This window comes from Salvelinus namaycush, chromosome 22, assembly GCF_016432855.1.
Source record: "Salvelinus namaycush isolate Seneca chromosome 22, SaNama_1.0, whole genome shotgun sequence".
Lineage (NCBI taxonomy): Eukaryota > Metazoa > Chordata > Actinopteri > Salmoniformes > Salmonidae > Salvelinus > Salvelinus namaycush.
The window spans coordinates 18,085,612-18,102,209 of NC_052328.1; the positions used below are offsets into that span (position 1 = coordinate 18,085,612).

The 16,598-nt window shown below is 43.8% G+C and overlaps 1 protein-coding gene across 1 annotated transcript in view; it reads right to left on the minus strand.

The window, feature by feature from the left end:
- rin2 (Ras and Rab interactor 2) overlaps positions 1 to 16,598 on the minus strand; it is a 65,471-nt gene that overhangs the window by 11,873 nt on the left and 37,000 nt on the right. Inside the window, exons 5-8 of the mRNA XM_038960541.1 lie at positions 16,135 to 16,246; positions 15,131 to 15,203; positions 12,365 to 12,456; positions 1,316 to 2,845 (exon numbers count right to left, since the gene is read on the minus strand). Coding sequence (XP_038816469.1) covers positions 1,316 to 2,845; positions 12,365 to 12,456; positions 15,131 to 15,203; positions 16,135 to 16,246 — 1,807 coding nt within the window. The remainder of the gene's footprint in view (positions 1 to 1,315; positions 2,846 to 12,364; positions 12,457 to 15,130; positions 15,204 to 16,134; positions 16,247 to 16,598) is intronic.

Sequence of the window (16,598 nt, forward strand, 5' to 3'; positions counted from 1 at the left end):
CTTCAAAACAACTTGTTGCTCAACTTGGCACTGAGCATAGCAATGAAGCCAAAACAAGGAAAAACTGCCAAGTGGGTTAATTTAAGGAGACACAAGGGTGCCATTCTCGCCCCTTCCTCTTCGCCCCTCTCTCTCTCCATGCTCTTGCCTCATACACCCACAGACAAATGCAAATGCTGTCAACACAGAAAGGGATAGAAAAAGAGGGAGAGATTTAGCGGTTTGCAACAAAGGCTCTGTCTGTGATTGGAAGTGGGAAAGTTGGAGAGTTGGAGAAGGATAGAAAGAGAAGAGAAGTGATGGTCGAGCGGGAGAAGTTTGCTTACTTGGCAAACAGCCAACTGAAGCACATCTGGAGAGGCAATTAATTCAGCTAAACTGAAAACACTTTTTGCTGCAACAAAAACATTGCGTAACAATTCCGATTACCAAACACTGCAAGAAAACGAATCGTGATGTATGAAATCCTTGGATTAGTTGTCTTTGTCTTAAAGAGAGCCATCTCTTTGATGATTGCTCCTGACACACAGTAAAACAGGAGAATGGTTTTGTAAGGATCAAATACACCTCCCATGTGTGTTACTGCCTCACAGCTCTATGGTATATTGTCTTCTTCCTCTGCCAACTTTGAAAAGGACCAGTGGGAACAGGTTAGTTCACAGAAGGATCCTCTCTGGCTGAAACATGTGTTTTCACTGTTTACATTTGGGCCAGTTTCTAATCCCAATAACTCCCACACATGAATACCATGGCCTTTCTCTAAGCCCCTCCCCTGGGCAGGTGTTTGACATGCCAGTGTGTCATAAAGGCCAAGAATAACACTATCTAAATGCTAGCACTGTTGTCTCACTAGCAATAAAGTATCACAATCTCTTGTATCCCATTGGTTAACCGGTTTGTCTGTAACTCAACTCCTCCTGCTTCACCGACCACAACCTCTATTCTGAGATGCATTCCAAAGAACTGTAATCATGCTGACCAAAACCGCCACCTCACACACAGACTTGCATACTGAGCTGCTCTCGCCCTGGCTATAGGCATACATAGTGTTGTCCAGTTGGCATATTTTCAGATATGACGGTTTATGATTTTCTTTAGTCGTTTGGTTGTTTCAATGTCAAATATGAACCATTTCAGAGATGACGATGGAACAACTTCCTAACAAGTTCAACGTACATTTTTACTGTAACATCTAGCAAACTATCAACTTTTATGCAACGGTTAACCAACATTGACTGGTGTGATGTCCAATAGATGCACAAATGTTGTATAACAGTAAAAACCCACACATTCTTACACACCCCTTGCTACTCACCGATCTGGTCCTCTGGGATGAGTGACTCGATGGGGGGCTCCAGCTCAGAGCTCTGCCGCAGGTAGCTCTTCATCTGGGTGATGAACTGGCGTAGCGTCTGCAGCAACTCCAGTCCTGATGCGTGGCACTGCCAGGCCTGGCTGCCGCCTCCCTCCTGCAGGAAGCTCAAGTAGTCCTGCACCAGGCAGCCGAAGTAAGAGCCCTTATCCCTCGACAGCTCCAGGACTCTCCGTATGGCCCGTTTCTCTGGGGTCATCAGCGAGTTGAACACCCCACTCATCTTACGGAGGTGGCCCCTGAGGGCCCGCTGGATGACCATGGCCCCGGCGCTGGCTCGCCGTTTGGTGCGCAGCCCGGGAGGGGTGATGGTCAGGTCCTGGTCTTGGTCGCTCTCCATGCTCCCGCCGAAGTCTGCTTCGTCTTCATCATCGTCATCTTCCTCCATGCTGCTATAGGGGTGGGTGAGGGGGGGCAGGACCAGGTTGTTGGTGGTGGGGGGGCTGGGTTCAGGGAGTGGGGGGAAGAAGCCCTGGGAAAAATCTAGTGAGTCGGCAGAGGATTCGGTGGAAAGGCTCATGTCGCTCAGGCGCTGCACACTGTCCCCTCTTCCTCCTCTTCCTTCCTCTCGACGGGAGGGGGCTGGGTCTTGAGTGGACGGACTGTTTCCCTCTGTGTTGTCGTCAGGGGTGGTGGCGTTTCTCAGTGACAGCTTAGCCAGACTGAGAGAAATGGCGTTCTCAATAGTCTGGTCATCGAGAGCAAGATGGCAGTCGACGTCGCTTGGCGGCGTGGGTTTCGGCCTACTTGGAGAGGAGGAGAGGGACAAGGGGATAGAGATGGGGGCACTGATGCTGAGCTTCTTAGGAGGGGAGGATAAGAGGAAAGAAGAGGATGGACTGATGCTGAGAGAGGAGCCCAGGCGGGAGAGAAGGCTACTGCCCTTCTCTCTTTCTCCTCCTTTCTCCTTCTCTCCCACCCTGTCCTTCTCTTTGGGGGGGTTGATCCAGGATATCTTCTCAGGCATGCTGCACTGGCGTCGAGGAGGGGCAGGGCGACGTGGGGCACAGTGGGGAGGTGGGGGGCGAGGCGGTGGTGGGCGGGACACGCTCTTAGCCTGGCTCACACTGTTGTTATGATGCTGGGGGATGTTACCAGGGCTAGGACTCTGAGGGCTGTTGCTAGGGGGTTGAGAGCTGTTTGTGCAGTTGATAAGTTGCTCTGGGTTGCTGGTACAGTGCTGTTGAACTTGTACCGTTGTTGCTGTAGTTGTTGTAGTACTATTGTTGTTTAGGTGGTGGGGGTTGTTGTAGTGGCTGGTGGAGGAGGGAGGGGTGTGGTTGCCCCCCTCTGGGTTGTGAACCTTCAGGAAGAGGGGGTTGATGAAGCAGAGAGCCCCGTTGGACTGGGAACACTCAAGCTGGGACGGGGTGCGGGTGACCAGGGGGCTGGGTGATTGGTCCTGGATGGTTGTCCCGGACAACCGGGAGACAGAACTCCTGCTCCTGCAGCAATGCTCAGAGTCCCAGAAGCCTGCAGGGCAGAGACAGGAGAGAGACAATCATAAGTCAGACACTACAACAGCAACATTACTGAAAGATATAGCGCTGAGTGATTAGTGCTTTTTGACGTCGGTTCGATTATAATTGTTTTTATATATATATAAAAAATCTGTTTTCTATTTCCATAAGTTTTTTAAACATTAAATGCACTATGCATTAGTGTTGCACGGTATACCTGTACCACGGTAATATCACGGTACCAAAACGTCATGATACAAACATTTTAGAATACCGCAGTACCGTTTCATATGATACTACCAACTTTTTCCAGCCCTACCAATCTAAAGAACCCGCTGGTGCCTGTTATAAAATGTTTAGAAAGTCAGTTTGGTTTATAAATCCAGTTGAATTTAAGCAACAGCCATTAGTCTCTAATATGCACAGGTCTAATAATATCCATTTCGCTTTAATATTAATATAACATGGCAGCTGTAATCAGCCAGCCCCATCCCCTACCAGCCCTCACTCACCTGCTTCTCTCCGTCCACTCTTTTTTTTTACCTGTATTTAACTAGGCAAGTCAGTTAAGAACAAATTCTTATTTACAATGACGGCCTACCCCGTTCAAACCCAGACGACGCTGGGCCAATTGTGCGCCACCCTATGGGACTCCCAATCACGGCCGGATATGATACAGCCTGGATTCGAACCAGGGACACCTCTTGCACTGAGATGCAGTGCCTTAGACCGCTGTGCCACTCGGGAGCCATCTGTGTCGATTCCTCCATCAGTTTTAAAAATATATAATTTAGTACTGATGGCGAGCGGGGATGCAGACCCTGATGAGTCTTCTGTTAGATTTGTACATTTGCTACATTGGAGCAGCGCAAAGCAAGCAATGTTGATACATTGTATCATTTCATCGTCTGTTATAACGAAGAGCACAGACCAGTCTGAGGAGACTTTGCAAGTTCCCCCGTGATGCAGCCTCAGTGTCAGAGGGGAAATGGAGCACGGCTTCGTGAAAGGCATGCTTGCAGCTTTACAGCGAATAAAACGACTTGTCTAGTCTAAACGGTTAAAACAAATATCACCCATATTACCGGAGATGCCTTTTTTCCCCTACCGTGATTCGCACGCATTTTACATAATTTCACAAACCATGTCGTGGGCCGTTTTAAACTAATCGCGGGTCGCCAATTACTGGTTTGATAACAAACAATGTTGTTCTAGCTAAAAACCTGGTAACTTGACAGTAGGTTTAGGCAAATTTGATTGACAGGAAGAAAGGAAAAGAATCTGATGTGCTTCAAAAGGTAGGATTCATATAGGCCGAATGTAAGCCTAAACTAAACCAAAAATCTATTTCTTTCTGGTGCTCCTTCAATTCTGTTTTGAGCCTATCGTTTTAAAAGTTGGGAGCAGTGTATGTATTGGTGGGAGATAGAGTGGTGTGTGTCTATATGAGAGTGAGGGAGAGAGTGTGTGTGTGTTAACTGAAGAGTAAAGAAGGTTTGATGCAGTGTTTTCCCCTTATACATGCATATAATGACATGCAGATCATTATCCACGTATACAGCGAGCAGGGGGTAAATCTGCCGTTTTGGACCCCGTTGCTATCCACCCAATTATCCTTGACTCCAGACACCCTCTTACCAGGCTCCTCATCAAGAGTTATGATGAGAGGCTTCTCCACCCAGGGCCAGAGAGGGTCTATGGGGAGATGAGGCAGAAGTACTGGATACTTGGAGGACGAGGAGCCATTCGTAAGCACCAATACGCCTGCGTAGAATGTCAGATGGCGGGCCGGAGCCACTGTGCCCAAAATGGCAGATTTACCCCCTGCTCACTTGTGCCTCCTCAAACCACCCTTTTGGTCAACAGGAGTAGATTGCTTTGGCCCCTTGACGATCAAGCTAGGTCGTCGAGTGGAAAAGCGCTGGGGCATTCTATTCAAGTGTTTGACAACTAGCTGTGTTCACCTGGACCTACTGGAGAGTTTGGATACTGAAGCCTTCCTCATGGCCCTACGGCGGTTTATCTCCCGACCGGGGAAACCCTACGAGATCCTGGCTGACAGAGGCACAAACTTCAAGGCAGGAGAAGCCAGGTTGGAGGAAGCCTTCCAAGCCATGGAACCCAGCCTCCAGGATCAGCTGATGGACCAACAAATCTAATTCAAATTTAACCCTCCAGGAGCTCCTCATTTTGGAGGAACATGGGAGCGAAAGATCAAATCTGTAAAGATGGCCTTACGAGTCGTCCTGGGGGACCAAACTGTCACTGAAACGGTCTTGCGGACCGTCCTGATAGAGGTGGAAGGGATATTGAACTCCAAACCCTTGGGATATCTCTCTGCAGACATCGCTGACCCCGATCCGGTTACACCGAATATGCTCGATGGGACGCCGAGATGCGTCACTTCCTCAAGCAATGTATGTTGATACCAACCTCGTTGGCAGACGCCGGTGGCGACACAGCCAGATCTTGGCTGACCATTTCTGGGCCCGATTCATTCGGGATTACCTACCAAGTCTACAGCACAGAGGGAAATGGCGGAGACCCTCAGCTCAGCTGCCTCGAGCCTCCTGGCCGGTGGGATGTATCACTAAGACCATGCCTGGGACCGATGGTCACGTTAGATCTGTGGAGATCCAGGTAAAGAACCGGCCATATATCCGGCCAGTTGCTCGACTAGTTCCTCTCCCTGAGATGACAGAGGACGGGGAGCAATGAGCCTTTTTGAGGAGTGTGGAATTTAACAAATTTCCAAGGTGGCTGTAGAAAAGGCCCATGGAGTTGGAGGAATAATCCTTTAATTCATGGCCACTTACTCAGCTGGGCCAGAGCGCTTTAATTAGGTCAGGTGGCAATGACCGACAGATCTCATCCACATAAAAGAAGGAAAACGGCATCGCCTGATCTCGCTGCTTTCTCTTCCTTAACTCCGTCTGCTCCAGAAGTTCTGTGCGTCCATGAATCCACGTAAGTCCACCGACTCTGTTACCTTTCATCTGAACTATCTGTTGCGATCGAGAGTGGGCCATCAGTTATTGTTTATAGTTATTACCGCGGAGAGCGGCTTGGAGCGCACGCTTCAAACATATTGTGTAATGTGAATGGTCAATGATCACAGCCCTACGGATCATCATAGGCCAATTATGCAATCGATATGGTTAATATGTACTGAAATGAATTACATGTACACATGAAGACAATGGAAAGGGTGAAATGAGAAACATCATTGTTTGCTAACTGATCGACTTTGATATCAAACTAAAGGGGATTATAGATTGAATGACCATTCACTGTTTGTATTTATTTCATGATTATGATAAATAGTTAAGAGCCTAAATGACTCACGGGTGATTACTATTGACTTCTTAATGAACTGGATTGTTGAATTCCCTAATTATGTTAATAATGAATGATTGTTATGATTTGATCTTTGTGATTATGAATTTGATTGGATACATGTTATTTTGTTTCCTTTGTTATGCAGCACAGACTACTCAGTAAATATACCACTTTATGGTTAAAGGAATTCCTGCCTCATTCTCATCCATTCCTCTGTCACCTGACACGTGACCACCTGTTCACCTTCACTGTCAGTCATCCTACCTGTCCAGCTACCCACACAGATTCCACTAATCTTTCAATTCCTACCTCCCATTCCTCCAGCCAAGTAACTGGTAGGCCTTAGCAAATATGAGCAAATCAGCCAGTCTATACAGTATTCTATTATACACTGAAAACTGTGAAGTTAAATTCAATGTGAAACTACTTGGTATTGTGATACTTGGCCTGGTATCGTGTCATTTGTAAAATGTTGGTATCCAGACAAGCCTACTATGCATTATGTGGGTTGAATGCTGTAACACAGACTAAAACAATTAATAAAAGTCAGATGATAGTAGTGGCTTCCCATTACTGCTTATCACTTAACCATCATTTATTCAAATCACTTTAATAAAATATTTCAGTTATTGTGTAAATGACATTTGTTTTATTTGATGACTATTATTTCATCCAACTCAACATCTCTATAGAGCTGCTGTCTGACAAAGTCACTATTTAGTAGTTCTTCAAAGTAAATAAGGCATACTTTTATACCAACATTCAATCACTTAGATCATGTATTTTCCCGGGGAGAAATGAAGCAACTGCTCTGTCGCGCATTCTTCTCTCTGTTCTCTCCCTCTCCGTGTCTGCCCCCCACACACTAATCTAACGTAGCAGGCATAAAAGAAACAGACAAGTAGGCGCGCAATAGATTATGGTCATTGTAGTTAATTACGTTTTCTGTGGGAATTATATAAAATATTGGCCTGTTGGAAACTATAACTCCCTACTACATTGCACATCTTATTCTAAAATGGATTCAGATTTCTTTCCTCAATCTACACACAATACCCCATAATGACAAAGCAAAAACAGTTTAAAAAAACCCTGAAATAACATTTATATAAGCATTCAGACTCTTTACTTTGTTGAAGCACCTTAGGGAGTGATTACAGCCTCTCTTCTTGGGTATGACACTACAAGCTTGGCACACCTGTATTTGGGGAGTTTCTCCCATTCTTCTCTGCAGATCCTCTCAGGTTGGATGGGGAGCGTCTCTGCACAGCTATTTTTCAGGTCTCGCCAGAGATGTTCGATCGGATTCAAGTCCGTGCTCTGGCTGGGCCACTCAAGGACATTCAGAGACTTGTCCCGAAGCCACTCCTGTTTTGTCTTGGCTGTGTGCTTAGGGTCGTTGTCCTGTTGGAAGGTGAACCTTTGCCCCAGTTTGAGGTCCTGGGCGCTCTGGAACAGGTTTTCATCAAGGATCTCTCTGTACTTTGCTTCGTTCATCTTTTCCTCGATTCTAACTAGTTTCCCAGTCCCTGCCGCTGAAAAACATCCCTACGGTGAAGCATGGTGGTGGCAGCATCATGCTGTGAGTGCCAGGTTTCCTCCAGACGTGACGCTTGGCATTCAGGCCAAAGAGTTCAATCTTGGTTTCATCAGACCAGATAATCTTCTTTCACATGGTCAGAGTCCTTTATGTGCCTTTTGGCAAACTCCAAGCAAGCTGTCATGTGCTTTTTACTGAGGAGTGGATTCGGTCTGGCCACTTTACCATAAAGGCCTGATTGGTGGAGTGTTGCAGAGATGGTTGTTCCAAACTTCTTCCATTTAAGAATGATGGCGGCCAATGTGTTCTTGGGAACCTTCAATGCTGCAGACATTTTTTGGTACCCTTCCCCAGATCTGTGCCTCGACACAATCCTGTCTCTGAGCTCGACAGACAATTAAATTCCTTCGACCTCGTGGCTTGGTTTTTGCTCTGACATGTACTGTCAACTGTGGGACCTTATATGGACAGGTGTGTGCCTTTCCAAATCATGTCCAATCCATTGAATTTGCAACAGGTGGACTCCAATCAAGTTGTAGAAACATCAAGGATGATCAATGGAAACAGGATGCACCTGAGCTCAATTTCAAAACTCATAGCAAAGGGTCTGAATAGTTATGTATTTAATTTTTAATTTTAATACATTTCTTAAAACCTGTTTTCGCTTTGTTTTTATGGGGTATTGTGTGTAAATTGCTGAGTATTTTGGGGTGGAGAAACTGTGCAATGTGCGCATTGAGCTCACTGAAAAAAACAATGAAATGGAATTCAAATAATGGAACTGACGTTGCTCCATTAGTTGTCTAAAAACCTAAAATCGCTCAGCAATAGTAAGATAACACTAACATCATGCCAATATTACGCCTACATTATTTCAATATTGCCCTAACTCACAATAACATTACTGGTCAAATGCTGCAGGAGTCAGTCATTCTGATATTACACTACAGAGCAACATTAGGATAGCATAATACTGTAATGTACAAAGTAACATGCAGTGATGTTCTACATTAACACAGAGGCTACAATAACCTGATAATAACAACGTAGTAACTGAAAAGTATGCTAATAAAACAATGCCAATACACAGACATTAGACCATCGAGTCAATTAAGCTACTGTCATCATACCACGTTGCCAATGCCTACATTACAGTATTAATACAAAAGCATATTAACACATTGTTGCAAATAAGTACCAGTCTACATAACAGCAACACAATAACATTCCAAATCAGTATGATATAACCATAGAAGACTTAGAAAGAACAGCGCTGGTCACTACTCAACACAGCCACCAACTTAGCAACCAAAGCCATGTACCAACCAAAGACACTATTGGTGCATTTCCATACAGGATTTACCCCAGTGTTTTACTCAAAAGGCTCCGAATTTTCTGTTCCATCTACGCGGGCCAGGACCCGAGTACCACTGGACATTGGCTCCGGCGGACCTTCTCTTACCTGGGGCCAAAGCCAGGCCACTAGTACTTTTCAGCTTTCATAAGAGGCTAACTGTGAACAACTTCTCACAAAGCAACTGTTTTGATTATGCAGAGGTTGTTGATTCGGCCCTTCACAAGTCCTCACAGTCAGCCCTAGCTACGGAAACACAATGTCCCTAGTATAACATAAGGGCGTATACACTAGTGTAACACTGGTGTTGCAGTCGAAAAGCAGCATATGACAGAACTAACCTACTGCAAGAAGAGACAGGTCCAACTGAAGAGCATATACTACAGAGCTGTACTAGACAGAGCCAACGCAGAGACTCTAGAACAATAAAAGACAAAGCCGTACCAGATTCAGCCAAAGTCACATCACAATGTAAGACCAGAGAAACATGGACTTACTGTTCTCACATCAGCAGACAAAGACCAGCTCTGATTTTAGTTTACTAGTGTGAGAGACCTCTAGAGCACACTGCCGTCCAGTCTGAAGCCTCGTTGTCATGTCTCACACACACACAGACTGTTATGACTCACACATGATAACGAGTGCATGGGGGCGGACTGTCAACAGAGCACTCTCTCCTCCCCCCGTTTCTCGCTCGCCAGCTCTCCGTCAGTTTTTCCTGCCCCATTCCTCCTTCAAGACTTATTTTTCTCTGCTGTTTTTGTTATTCTTCCATTTTGGCAGCTCTTGCACTTTTCACGGTTACTTTCTGGGGTGAACATTGGTTTTATAGGTGGGGTGGAGACCAAACCTGTTAGGGGGTACACCCCCAGAATTGATTTTCTCCACCTAAAGCTAATTTCCTGCATTTCTACACAATTTAAGTGATTCATAAGACTGAACTAGAGCAAATGTAATTCAATAATCAATATTTTGTTGCACCTTGAACAAAATTAACAGCTTTAAAAAAAAAAAAAGCAAACTTTAAGTACAAAGACTTAACTTTTGATGGTCTTAATGAAGACTCCCTCTATAGCAAACGTCTTCAAACTTAATTAGCCAGACAATATTTAATGTTTCTATGACTCCAGGATATCTTGTTTCAAAAGCCTCTGTTATCTTGAGCTAACTTTAGGCAACAATAAGCCAAAAAAACAAAACAATGGAAGTGATAGGGGCAAGCTCACCATGTTCAAATGTTGTGGCCAATTCACCTCTAAGTAACTTCAAACTAAGTATTTGAGTTGATTTGTTTTGCAATTTTGAACACGGTGAGCTTGCCACTATCCCTATGGTTTGTGGTTAATCTAGCTCAAGCTAGCAGTGGCTTTTGAAACAAAACAGTGGATGACAGCCTCTCCTGGCCCCATAAGACTTAATTCAGGGAAAATGGAGAAAAGAAGTAAAAAAAGTAATGATATCCTTTAACATTTTATTTGGTTCCCTCAAAACACCAATTATAAAAACATTAGCCCTGGAACATTTAGTGTCATACCCTCAGCATATGTTTAAATGATGTGCTCAAAACAGGAGCTAAACAAGAAAATCACATTTTGTCTCCGCTGTGCCTTTAAGAGTGATAACACGGACCATCACACTATTTTAGGACACTTGGGGGTATTTGTTGGGTTCTGGAAAATATTATTGTTGAAAGTTATCTGTTCCAAACATAAAATAATAGAGGCAAAATCACTTGTCTTGGACCAAAATGTCACACATTTATCCACAAAGTGTTAACAATAACTTTGATGTGGTGGGATGTGGGGAGGCAAGGCTTAAACTGGTTGCAACAGAAACCCTGTATCCCAGGTAACACACCTGGGTTGAGTTCAGTTTGATTAAACATTTGCTATGTTGCTTGTTGGTTTGTAATGAACGTTTCCCCAAAACATTCTTCAGTGTTCTTGAACAGACTGAGGTACGTTTGCTCCGTTTGGTGGGGTGTGGATTGAAGCAATAAGTGAGGTATTTAAAGGGCAGCGGAGTGTTCCCCAAACCACAACCCCTCCCAGTTTTTCAACTAATCGTTCAGAACATCACCGTTTCCGTTTAATTGAACGATGCAGTACATTTTTTCATCCTGAACACTGCCCTGAGACACTGAGGGTGTGGCCTAATGGGGGAAATGTCTTTGTCTAAAACTGGCAGCTGGGAAAATCTAGGGTGAGCTGAGGACAATGAGGGGAGGAAACCTGAAATTCAGACAGATAACAGACAAAGTGAATTCATTCTTGGCCAAAGTTTAGCCTCTTGGTAAAGAAAGACAGAAATGTCAGCTAATGGTTCGCTGCTTGAAAAAACTTCTTTATCAAGCCTTGCTAGTACGTCCAGCTACTGTGTACTTCTTTTTCAATCAACCTCATCTTCTGACAAAGGGTTGAATAGAGACCGACAGAATGAAAGAGTTGACTTTCTCTGAAGCATAGATGGACACATCCCCATTGTATTGAATCAGACCCACGTCACAGGTGCGGTTACCATTCCAGACGTCAGAACTCAGCACTGGTGTCTTTTGTTCTGTCCAAAGCCACATTTCAGTGACGCGACAGCTCATCTCCAGCATGGTCACCTATATGAATGTCATTAAAATCCATGTGAACCTTCACTGACGCTCATCTACGTCCACACACACACACACAATCATTGTTCAAGTCTCAATGCAGTCTGCTCACATTGATCATAGGGAAAAATAAACAGTGGGGCTGTTGTGTGTGAAGATCACTCGAAACCACACCAAAGGAAGGGTGTTATCAAAACAGTGTCTTTGCAGAGGCTAGTATATGCCTATACTGTATATCAACTCTTTCAGATGCAGCCAGGCAAAGTGACATCACGGCTTTGGCACAGAGAGCGGTTCATGACCGAGTCTGAGGTTTAATACCCCAGTGAGGCCTACTCAGGGGCTCCAGAGCCCCAGTGCTCTCCTGATTATGTGCCCAGCTGAGCAGCACTGATTTGGGGCTCAGAGGCATTGTTCTTATGGGTGACTCATTGAGCCATGTCACTTTGGGCTTTTACTAGTTTAACTTGGAGAATGTGGTTAAATGTGATTTACGAGAACACCCCGAGGAAGAAAAGCTTGGTTTTAAACAGAACAGATTAGACCTAAGGTAGTAACAATACTTTTCTAAAGCCACTACAGTCAACTAGCAGGCAGTCAATGACCATCCAGATACAAAGTGAGGCTACACTTTTAATCTTCATGCTTCAGACATGCATTATCAATACAAACGCACAGTATCAGTCTAGTGGACACTCACCTACTCCTAGCTTGGCCACCTCCTCCAAGTCTGTTGGTGTCCTGGCTGCAGAGATGGCTTCAGGAAGCTTTAGGGTGAATGGCAAGACATCCCTAAGAGAGAGAGGCAGACAGAGTCAATATGTGAGATGAAATTGAGTGAGAAAGAAAGACAAAAAGAAAATGGAGTGAGAGAGTAAGAAATATGGAATTAATCACTGTCCCTGCAGTGAGTCATTTAATTGGGGTGACCAAACAGCCCTTCCCTAACTAGTGTTTGTCCCATGTGTGGTTCCTTGGGCTGGAGAGAGAAGGAGTGGACACACACACACACAGCAAGAGAGAGAGCCAGACAGACACACAGGCCAAGAGGCTCAGCACCCCACCCTGTTTCTTCCTGTGTCTCAGATAACTTATGCGTCTGAAGTGCACATTTACTAAGCTCTAATTTACATTATCATGGGAAAAAAATGTAACCAACATCATTCCAAGAGGAGAATAAGGCTGCTATTTTGTCATAGGCTGTCATATATTTAATCTGAGCCTAGAAGGAAAGTCCTTATCCTCAGACCTGAAGGGAAGCCAAAGTAATTCCGCTACCCAAGAGTGGTAAAGCGCCTTTACTGGTTCTAATAGTAGACCTATAAGCTTTCTGCTAGCTCTGAGCAAACTGTTGGGGAAAAAATGGTGTTTGACCAAATACAATGCTATTTCTCTGTAAACATATTAACAACATACTTTCAGCATGCTTATAGAGAAGGGCACTCAACATGCACTGCACTGACACAAATGACTGATGATTGAAAGAAATTGATAAGATTGTGGGAGCTGTACTGTTAGATTTCAGTGCAGCCTTTGATATTGACCACAACCTGTTGTTGAAAAAACATATGCGTTATGGCTTTTCAACCTCTGCCATATTGTGGATTCAGAGCTATATATCTAATAGAACTGAGGGTTTTCTTTAATGGAAGCTTCTCTAATGTCAAACATGTAAAGTGTGGTGTACCGCAGGGCAGCACTCTAGGCCCTCTACTCTTTTCTATTTTTACTAATGACCTGGCATTAAACAAAGCATGTGTGTCCATGTATGCTGATGATTCAACCATACACATGTATGCATCAGCAAACACAGCTAATGAAGTCACTGAAACCCTTAACAAAGGGTTGCAGTCTGTTTTGGAATGGGTGGCCAATAATAAACTGGTCCTGAACATCTTTAAAACTAAGAGAATTGTATTTGATACAAATCATTCCATAAGTTCTAGACCTCAGCTGAATCTGGTAATAGGTGGTATGGCTGTTTAACAAGTTACTTGGCGTTACCTTAGATTGTAAACTGTCAAGGTCAAAACAAATTGATTCAATGGTTGTAAAGACGGGGAGAGGTCTGTCTGTAATAAAGAGATGCTCTGGTTTTTTGACACCACACTCCAAAAAACAAGTTCTGCATGCTCTAGTTTTGTCTAATCTTGATTATTGTCCAGTCATGTGGTCGAGTGCTGCAAGGAAATACCTAGTTAAGCAGCAGCTGGCCCAGAACAGAGCGGCACATCTTGCTCTTCAATGTAATCAGAGGGCTGATATAAATACTATGCATGCCAGTCTCTCTTGGCTAAGAGTTGATGAGAGACTGACTGCATCACTTCTTTTCATAAGAAACATTAATGTGTTGAATCCCAAATTGTTTTCATAGGCAACTTACACACAGCTCTGACACACACACACACACACACACACTTACCCCACCAGACATGCTACCAGGGGTCTTTTCACAGTCCCCAAATCCAGAAAAATTCAAGAAAGCGTACAGTATTATATAGAGCCATTATTGCATGGAACTCCGTTCCATCTCATATTGCTCAAATAAACAACAAACCTGGTTTAAAAAAACAGATAAAGCAACACCTCACAGCACAACGCCTCTCCCCTATTTGACCAAGATAGTTTGTGTGTATGCATTGATATGTAGGCTACGTGTGCCTTTAATTTAAAAAAAATATGTAATTCTGTCCTTGAGTTGTTCTTGTCTATTCATTTGATGTATTATGTCATGTTTCATGTATTGTGTGGACCCTATGAAGATAGCTTCTGCAACAGCTAAATGGGGATCCTAATAAAATACAAAAAATTCTGAACCGATTTGAGAACTTTGAGCCATGCACTCAGTTGAAATCATACTGTACAAAGTTCATGATAATCTTTGACCCCTTATGTTTTGTTTGCAGTTTTGTTCCAGTCTCTATACGTAAACACAAGCTACAGACAGTTCAAGGCCTGTTTTCTTCCTCATCGACACTTCCTGCTTTCCACCCCCCACCCCCATTGATTTGTGACCTTGACATGTTGCCATTCACCACCACCAGACAAGAATGTGTTTTCAATCAAGCTCAACCTCCAAGTTTTAGCCAAGCTTTAATAGCATTGTTTGAAAAGCCTTGAGTTTGTTCAACTAACCAAGTCAATATGTAATTAGAATTGTTATAGTTCAGACTCGACTGACATGGTTAGCTTTCTAAGAAAACAGAGCAATAGTCTCAGTGCAACAACATGAAGTGATGAGGTGGCCAGTAAATGCCATTCTCTGTACTTCAACTGAAGCATGGTTCTTTCAGTAACTTCTGGGGTCCATGTGTTCCTCTTCAAAAGGAATATGTGGTTAATAACTAGGATGAGAAAGGTAGTGTTTCTTGAGGTGTGTGTGTGTGTGTGTGTGTGTGTGTGTGTGTGTGTGTGTGTGTGTGTGTGTGTGTGTGTGTGTGTGTGTGTGTGTGTGTGTGTGTGCTACCTGCTGATGCAGCAGAAGGCCACAAGACGGAACAGGTCTGCGAACCCGAGGCCCGATCCCTCCAAGGAGAATGCTGTGAAGGGATACATTTATATTTAGGGAACTTCAAAATCAGGAGCAAGGCTGTACTTGCATAATCAGAACAAAAGCATGGCAATATTCCTAGATGGGAGAAGGGAGTTGGAGTGATGTTTTCACTTGGGAACTTATATGTCATATTATATACACACACACCACTAGCATTATCATGAGAGTAGCTAACTGTTGCTCACATATTTGCAGAAGGGTAAGTCTGTTTTCTTGGCATGCTGGCATGGCTGAGTGGGTGTGCCTACACCTAGTAGGCATTTGGTGCATTTACAAGCTGCAACAGGCCATCAGACTTACCAGGCTACATCGCATTAGTAAAGAAAGGCAAAAATCCCTGGTGAGACATTTTCTGGGATAACACACCCAACAAATAGCCTAATAAGATTTTTCTATTCACTTCAAGAACATCAACAAGATGTGGCTATATTAAGCCTTGTTAAAGGTTAGCTTTTGTGTGACTCTTAACTACATAACTACTTTCACTAGGTAAGTATTAGGAAATAGGTTTTTGGGAAACTCCAAATGCTCTCGGCATTGACCTCGGAGTAGGGAAAGTGAAGTGAAAGGGGGATACCTAGTCAGTTGAATGCATTAAACTGAAATGTCTTCCACATGTAAGTAGAAAGAGAGAAGAGAATGTTGAGGCCCAGGATGACGTCACATATTGTACTAGACAGCGGTAAACTGTGACAGCAACACTCAGCACTGGTGTTGATTCAGGAGGGTGAAAAACCCAAGGGGAAATGCACAGAGCAAAAGGAATAGATTAGAATAGAATATTCAAATGATCAGAGGGAAATTGTTATTTCTTTTTTTGGGTTGAGAATAAGCTTATAATAACCACAGGTATTTGCAGGATACATTTGGATGATAAAGATCCATAGTCGATGGGAATGAATAGGCCAGGTGCTTACTGTATTGACTCTCCTTCACAGGGAAGTCTTTGACGGGTGTCTCAGAGTCCTGATGCATACGCAGAGAGATCACCTTCCTCTGCAGGGTAGTCGACTTCCTCACCAGAAACGTCTGCAGCCAGGGTAAAAAAGCAACTTGAGAAACACAGACAACAATAAAAAAGTTGAAATGCAGAATATCAGATACTTCGAAAGTATATGTCTCCATTAGTCCTCCATTGTGTGAGATTGTCAAGGTGTCTTTGCGTATTGTGAGGTTGTTGTTGCATGAATAGGAGTTTAATGGTAGGGTCAAGTAACTGATGCACCTAAAACTTGTTTCTGTATTCCTCCTATTACCTACACGGAAATGGCTGTTAAATAAATGGCTCTGCTCTTTAAATGGAATGAAACAGCCGTGTGAGATGTTTTATGTTGTGTTGAACATCTATGTGAGATGTTTGATGTTGTGTTGACCATCTATG